Raw genomic sequence first — 8,391 nt, 5'->3', positions numbered from 1 at the left:
CCCCTGAATGGTATTGCCTTTGGCCTGCTTGCGCCAATGTCCCCTTAGGCAGTTTGAGAAGGCTGGAGATCCAGTGTCACTAACGCTGTGGAATTCAGGCTCCCGGATGGAAGGTCCTGCCCTCTATAAACCAGGATGTCCCGTCCTGCTCTTTTCATTGGCTCCCTTGAAAACCCACATGCTTATCAGTTATTCTTGAGGGTTAATTTCACCACAGTTGTCAGATTTGCAAGGTTAAAAAGAAATCACAGGGTGAAGGTCTCTCACCCAGGCAGTCCTACTGGAGTCAGCAGGTGCGTGGCCGTGAGAGCAGAATTTGGCTCTGAAGGACTTGAGCTTTCTTAACATGAGTGAGTCACCGACATCTCATGGGAAAGGTCCTATTCGAAGACTGTGCCTTTGTGTTCTCCCCTTGTCAATGGCTAAGATGGTGGATGAGAACAGGGTCTTCAGGCTAGATTTCACCCATCCCTGCTGCTTATTCCTGAACCGAGGTCGTGCTCTCAGCTACGTTAGAGCAACCCCAGCAACCGTCCCCAGTGTAGATGAAAGTTGAATCTGGCCCACCCTCTGTAACAGGATCATTGTCTCCTAATTTTGACACGTAAATGTAGCCTCCTGGCCTGGTGGAGAAAGAGGCAGACAAGCTCCTGACACTGTTCCCACTAGGAACACTGGTGTGTCTCCCAGTGACTCCTGATTTATGGCACTGTGAGCAAGAGGAGAATCAGCGCCCCTGTTTTAATGCGGATATCCCTGGTGGGGATCAATACTGTGGGGAGAAAACCAACAGAAGACCTATGCTGTCTGGGAGAAAATTCACCCCCTAGGCAGAGAGACTACACACCACTTTATCCAATTGAAGCCCTTTGGGTGACGTAAGGCGTAGGTTGCTAGCGGTGAATGTGAATTTCACCCTCTAAGAAGAATGTTTTCCACTCTTTGCCTTCATCCAGATTTATCTTCCAATTGCTGTGGCCAGTGCATTTGGAGCGCTGGCCAGAGGCCATTTCTGAGTTCTCTTCCTTCGCTTCTTCTGTCTCCTTTGGAAGAGTCTCTGAGTGGAAGCAGGGCAGCCCACTTGCATTATTCATACGGCCAGGAGCCAAGGAGATACAGTTACAGTCTAGCAGAACAGTCGCAATAACTTGAGTTCTTAACTCCCCGTGCCTGGCAGAAAGGTGCATCGCAGGATGGGATGAGACATTTTGACCGAGGAGTCGTTATGGAATGTTAAGAGCCAGGACCGGGGACTTCCCAGTGGAAGGATGAAGCAGGGTCTCCCAGAGGATGCAGCTGCAAGTATCAGGGGATGTTCTCATCACCGGTGGGACACTGCATTCACATTCTAAAGTGCAGTAGGGGGGACTAAGAAGGAACGACTAAGCCTAGGAGGGGAAGGATGGAGAACTGCTCTGTCTCACTGAAACCCTGCAAAGGTAAATAAAACCAAGACCTGTATACGAGCACTAGCTCCTGGCACTGCATGCCCCTGTTTCGGAGCAATGCAGAAAAGCTTTCCTTCTGCTGCTGGGAAGACGTTACAATTGGCTCACGAATGTGCATGGGCAGCATGAAGGTTTGGCTTTGAAGGCTTGCTGCTGCCTGGTTTTGTGGGATTGACCGCCCAGGGGGACACTGTTATAACCCACACCTATACTCAGGATCGTGGGTGACGTATGGCACGGCCGCACCTGGAGGCTAGAGTATGAGCCTGAAACACCAGGAGCATGGGTGGCAAAAAAGGTGAGACCAAAAAGACCGCTGAGAAGGGTGGCAATGCCAAGAAGGGCAAGGACGAGGTCAAGGGGGGAAAGAGCAATGCCAAAGGGGGGAAAGGGAAGGAAGTGGCAAAGGGGAAAGGGAAGGATGAGAAGAAGGGGAAGGATGCCAAGAAGGGGAAGAAGGAGGTTCTCAGTGAGTCGGAGGAGGCCTCGGACTCTGAACTAACGAAGAGCAATGCCGAGGAAGACAGTGATGAGGAGAGTGAGATGGTGGAGGAGGAGGAGGAGGACGAAGATGAGGACAGTGAGGAAGACCCTAAGAAAAAGAAAGGGAAGGACAAAAAGGAGGCCTCCAAAGCCATGGCTGGTAAGAAGCAGGGGAAAGGGAAAAAGGTGCTGTCGGAAGAGGAGGAGGAAGAGGAGGAGGAGGAAGATTATTCTGCAAAGAAAAAGAAGAAGGACCTGCACCTCAAAGGTGCCTCCCACCTGGTGATGGGGCTGGCGGGCGATGATGCCAAGAAGAAGAAGGGGGCAAAGAAGGAGCATGCCAAGGCTCAGCTGAAAGGGGCTACCAAGGCAATGGCTGGTCTAGCTAGGAGGGAAGTGGAACCGCCCAAGTCCAAAATGAAGAAGAGCCTGAAGAGTGCATCCAAGCTCTTCATGGGCTTCAAGAGGCTAGGCCTGAAGCGCTCCAAGAAGGGCCAGTTCAAGAACACCTCCCGGTTTTTCTGGGGGCTGAATAAATACAGCACGAAGAAGAAGATGAAGAAGAAGAACAAGGCAGTGCTGAAATCCACCTCCAACCTCATGATGCGCTTCAAGAGTATAGGGAAGAAGAAGAAGAAAAAGGAGGCCAGTGGCAACCCGAAAAAGCCCTCTTTCCTGCTGATACGGCTGGGATTGGGCGGCGAGAAACCTAAGGAGGAGGGTGGGTTCTTAAGCAGCCTCTTCCGCCGGAGGAGAACGAAAGAGAAATTCAAACCCCGGGCTCAGATCCTGAGCAAAGCTGCTGCCGCCACCAGCTGGCTGACAAGAAAGTTCCTGTCCAAACGGGCCAGGCTTACCTACAATGAGAGGTCCATGAATGAGGCCTGGCTGTCTAGGATTGGAGCTAAGAAACTCCCCTTCCCGTCAGAGGACGAGATTCTGAGGCACCGAGCCAACATGAAAAGGTTCTCTGGAGCCAGGAGGCTCTATGGTCAAGGGGAAGAGGAATATGGCTACCAGCCAAATTTTGAACATGGCGGCCTTGTGAGGCAGCCCTCTGGGAGGTTCTCACAGCGCAGGCCAAGCGGGTATGAGGGCCCTGTAGTCCCACTGGACTATTACAACTGTTACCAGGATGACAGCAGCTTTTACGACCCGCAGGCCCCAGCTCAGTATGGCTACCCTGAGGAGGAAAGCTACCTCCAGGCACCAACTGACTATGCAGACGGACACGACTTTCATAACAGAAGGGTATCTGATTACGAGGACGACCCTGGATATGATATGGAAGAAGAATATGAGCTTTATGAAGAGCCCATGGACTACTACGATGATCCACTGCCAAACCAGTCTGACTACTACGACTATGAAGACCAGGATTATGAGTCACCTTCCGGCTATTCACCATATGAACCCTATGACCAATACAGGAGCGATATGGATTACTACGAAGAGCAAACAGGGCCATACAGCTCTTTTGAAGACAGATATGGTCCTTCTGGAGGGCCCGACAACCTGAGGGTAGATGAAATGGGCTATCTGGATGATTATTCCCCTCAGCATGAAATCAGTTACAGCGAATACGAATGGGACCCTCCAGCTCAGTCTTCCTATAACCCTTATGCGTATCCCTTGGACGATATAACGGAGATGGATGAGCCAGAGGAGTTGGCGGATGAGAATGGAGATTACCCTTTTATGCTCCCTAATTCTTCCTTCTTTGAGCAGCAGGGGATCGAGGAAACGTTGCCTTCTAAACTGTCGTTAAACAGGAAGTTCAGGCTCTTCCCCAGGCCTCAGGTGAAGCTATTTGGCAGAGACAAACTTGATGTTCCCCTCCCTCCTTCTCCGCATATTTCCCTTGCCGGCGTAGATCAAGATGAGGATGACTACGGTGAATACGAGCCGCTGGCGCCTCCCTTTGCCCAGTTCAGTGTTGGGGATCCCCAACCCTCAGTGACATACGGCCGTGTTGGCCAGGATCATGGCAGCCGGCTTCCAAGGCCTCACTCTCCAAAGTCAATGGGAAGCAGGTTTGACCCTGGTGGCCAGCAAGGCAATGTCCAGGGGGCGCATTTGCAAAGCTTCTCTCCGCGAGGATGTGGGAGCCCCCTAGGGCAGTTCTTACAAAGATCCCTCACGCAACCAAAACCCATTTTAAAACACCGTGGGAGCGAGGTGAAGGGCAGGCCTCCCACGCCCTCTCCAGTAAGGAGGGCAACATCTTTGTCATTTGGTGAGAGCGGGCCTCTGAGGCCACCTTCCCCTCAGCCATCAATTAGACACGGCGACATGCCAAGTTCCACCTCTTCCCCAAAACTTAGCAGGCAGTGTAGGAGTCCAGAGAGACAGAGCTTTCATCACTCTTCTCCACAGCCCTCTGTAAGACGTTTTGACATCCCCCAGGAGAAATCACATGACCGGCATCCATTTATTGAGCCGTCCTATAAAAAGTTTGGCCATAAATTAGCAGGGATGGAGACCTTAGAGTCGGCACCTCTCTTGCCTATGAGGAAATTCGATTACACAGTCAGTAACAACAACTCCCAAAGGCCTCCCTCCCCTCAGCCTTTAAGGAGAGTAGGAAGCAGAAGCAGTCTGGAGCTCCTCAGGCCACCGTCTCATTCTTCTATGTGGCAGAGACCCCCTTCTCCAAAACCCAGTGTGAAAAGGCTCAACTTTAACCAGCCACAGGCGGATTTTCAAAAGCCAGAGACGAACAACCCCTTTCTGCAGCAGTTCGGTAGCCACATGACTGGGAAGTCTCCACAGTTTCCCTCTTATCAGTCACCAATGAGACCCAGAAGTCCCCCTCCCTCACCGCGATCCTCTCTGAGGATGAAGAGCCCTGCCCCTGCTCCTCCTCCCTCTTTGAGGAGACCAGGGTCTCCAGTGGCCAGAGAAAATGTCTCCTCTCCTCCTCGATCATGGAGACAAAACTCCTCCACCGCTGGGAGCACAGCACCTATAGATTCCACCTTCCAGCCCATGTCATCTCCTAGGCCAACAGCTCAGAACCCATTCATGAGTCAGAGGAGTTGGTCTCCACAGCCTGTGCTAAAGCACGTCAATAGCACAAGGGGTGAGCCACCTTCCAGCCTGCCGTCCCCACAGCCCACCCTCAAATCCAGCTCATCGAGGTTTCAAATGTTTGGCTCAACCCCCCAAGGCACCACCCCAGCCACGGTGCCTGGGAGCTTAGCCCCTCCAGGGCTCCATAATCCTGCCCCTGGGGAGCTGAAAGCACCCTCTTCACCTCACCCATCTCTGAGGCAGTTTGGGTCTCCTCCTGAGGCAAGGTCCCCTAGCTTTTCGGCCAGGGGCGCTGGGAGCATACGGTCATCTTCCCCTCAGCTATCAAGGAGACTGAGGCGCTCGCCCGTGGAAATGCATAGGCGGCTCCCCCAGGCTTGGAACAGGCAGCCCGAGCCTCCAACTAAAGCAGTGAAGCCTTTAATGAGGAACTCATTTCTGAAGCAGTTGGGCCGTCCAGCGGGAGCTCAGTCTCCCATCCCACCATCCCCGATGCCGTCTGTCAGAGGCGGGCCGCCTCCCCGGGGATTGGCAAGAACACCCTCCCCTCAGATGCTGACACGCCAAGGAAGCCATCGTGTTACCATCAAAGACTCTCCTAACTTTCTACCTGACTGGTCCCCGTCCCCCATGGATGCTAATGGGCCGGTGGGGGAGCTGCCTGCACGGCCACGTTGGGACAGGGCTTCTGGGAACGAAATGCCAGCTCAGCGAACTCCATCACCCAAGATGGCAGGAGGTGGAAGCATGAGGAACATTTCAAAGCTACCTCCACCTCCCAGCCCTGCTCCTGGGATCCCGAATGCATTTATCAAACGCATCGGCCAGCCTCTGGCTGGGATGACCCAGACCCCTTCCACGAGGAGGCCTTCTCCTGCAGAAACCAGCAGCATGCTTGCAGGTGAAGCAGGAGGTAGGAATGCATTCCTGAAACGGTTTGGACAGCCAGTGGCAGGTCAGACATTAGGACCCACAGCTCTCCAATTCTCAGTGAGAGAGGGCGGACATGTAGCCCAGGGACAACGCCCACCATCACCGACAGATCCTAGACGCCCCCTTGGTAGGAGCCCTTCTCAGAAGCCGGTCTCCCCCGCTCCGTCCCTAAAACATGCTACGATGCCAATGGGAGAAGCAAACAGGTCACGGTCACCTACCCCAAACTGGGCGCATAAGGTTCCGGGTGGGAATTTGTCTTATTCGGCCACCTGCAGCCCCCACGCTGTGCTGAAAGGCAAAGCAAATCTGGGCCCTCAATCGCAAAGAACTGTGGCCTTCAAAGGCCCGCATTCTGTGACGGGAGCTGGCCCCTCCTTTGCCGGGTCCCCATCCCTGCAGGAAGCATGCAGCAGACCAGCAAAACTCCCAGCTGAGCTCTTTGAGAACGAGGACATGTCAGGGGAGGACGGCGTGGGGAGGTACGCCGTTGTCATGCCACAGGTCCAGAGGCTGGGCACCTTCAGAAGGATGTCCTACATGCACAAGCAGCACTGGTCTAAGCAGCAGATGGTGAACGTCCGTGCGTCACCCAGCCCGTGGTCTTCTGAGAAACTGCTTCATAACCCTCCCACTGAGAGCCTGAACAGGTGGTCGGGCCGGAGAGGAGACAGCACTGCTGGGTACCTGACCCACCGATCCTCAGTGCAGAACCGGGGTGATGGGAACCACTGGGAGCGTGGGAACATGGGCAAAAAACCGCCCTGGCACGATAAGGTAATTCCAGGGATTTGGGCCAGTTTGGTGCATTTAGAGCAGGATCCAGACCTGGGGCCAGTTTACATTGTAGTAAACCCACAGGGGTTAATCTGAATGTAGGACCGGATCCAAAGATCCAGATCCAAACGATGTCAGGAGGCGTTGGATCAGGCCCTTACACTGAAGAGTGAGCAACATTTGGCCCCTGGGGTAAGCAGGTACAGCTCTCTTAAAATCCTCTGGGCCAAATCTGCAGTGAGATGGGGGGTGTAAGTTACACATTGGTCAGAGAAACAAATTGGCCGAGTGCTGTGGAAAACACCAGGGTTTGAAGGGTTAAAACCAGACCTTGTCTATTAGTAGAGTTAATGTGTAGCCCCTGGATGTGCCCCTTCCCCACCCTTCTCCCAGCATGGAATGAGCATCAGGTGCTTACAGCCAGCCAGCCAGAGGAACCCAGGAGTCCTGACTGCCAGCCGCCTGCTCTAACCACTAGATCTGGCTCCCTTCTCTTGCACAAGAGCTGACGTCAGATGTGAAAATAAAACAATGTTTTCTCCTCCATGCCATCCGGTCCTGGCTCTGACGCTCCTCTCGCTTGCTCTGGGGTAAGGATGCCCAGTGGGGTCAGCAAGATGAGACCATACCAGTGGGAGCGCGGCTTTACCCACATGGCAGTTCTGAGCAGGAGAGAAGCTAAGGTGGCTAGCCTGTGCTCCCATGCAAACATCCCCTGCTTGGGCTGACTTACTAACAGCCAACCCCCCGGAGACCACAGCTGGCACCACGAAGTTGGCTTTGGCTGGTTAAAAATTGGCCTGGCCTGTTGGAAAGAGGTTCCCCAACAGCAGGCTGCAGGAGCCAGGTGGTGCGGGCACAGCTAGCGAACTGGCACGTACGCTGGAAAGGGGAAACCAGCCCGGTCCAGACTGAGGTTTAATAAAGGCACAGAGCTATCTCTGGGCTCTGTCATTGTAAAACTATAAGCCCCCCCACCGCAGCCAGGGTGACAGCTGGTACTTTTGGAGCCGTTTGACCTCTGTCATAGCAATGGAACAAAAGAGGTATATGTAAATGCAGAGACTTGATCTGTGGCAGGTAGCTGCATTGGAACAGAAGGAGCGTTTTAATTAGAGGGGCCTCTCTTGGCACACACTGGCTGACAGAGCTCATCTGAGACCTACCCCAGTACGTGACTGGCTTACCGTGGATGGCGATTGGCTTACCTGCTTGCTGCCTACCCTGGCCTGAGCCCATGAGGGGCTGGATGCTCTCCAGGTTAGGAGCTACGGTGATGATTGAAAAAGCTCCAGGGTTTATTGTCTGCTCTTCCAAGCTGGTGACTCTTAGTTACCTGGGCTTTTTGTGAAGTAACAGACGCTCTGTGGCTCTTCTGTGCATTCAGCTGACGCTGCGCGAGGCGTTTAAAATCACGTTAGACGAAGCACAGGGAATGAGATGAGAGGGACCAATACTGCACTGGCTGGGGGGAGGTGAACCAGGGACCCAATGGGTATCTTCCACCTCTGAATGTCACGCGGGGGTTGTAGCAGTGCCTCAGCTACCCTTTGCATTGTTCTTGAAAGCTAAATAGGTGCCAGTGTGACAATATAGGGGCCTGTGTATGTTACCCAGCAGTTCAAGGCGTGCGCTATAGTGGAATGCAGAGGGACAATACACTGGGGGAGCTGCTGAGGGACAGTGTGGTCTAGGGGGTAGGGCACGGCATGGATTC

General features: G+C 53.6%; 1 protein-coding gene across 1 annotated transcript in view; it reads left to right on the top strand.

Annotated features, from left to right (window-relative positions):
- The first annotated feature begins 1,730 nt into the window (after positions 1-1,730).
- MYO15A (myosin XVA) overlaps positions 1,731-8,391 on the top strand; it is an 85,116-nt gene continuing 78,455 nt past the window's right edge. Inside the window, exons 1-3 of the mRNA XM_065411968.1 lie at positions 1,731-4,109; positions 4,341-4,460; positions 6,300-6,674. Coding sequence (XP_065268040.1) covers positions 1,731-4,109; positions 4,341-4,460; positions 6,300-6,674 — 2,874 coding nt within the window. The remainder of the gene's footprint in view (positions 4,110-4,340; positions 4,461-6,299; positions 6,675-8,391) is intronic.

The sequence above is a fragment of the Emys orbicularis genome, chromosome 10 (genome assembly GCF_028017835.1).
Source record: "Emys orbicularis isolate rEmyOrb1 chromosome 10, rEmyOrb1.hap1, whole genome shotgun sequence".
Lineage (NCBI taxonomy): Eukaryota > Metazoa > Chordata > Testudines > Emydidae > Emys > Emys orbicularis.
Note: the sequence above shows the minus strand (reverse complement) of the source record. Positions and strands in the feature narration are given on the sequence as shown.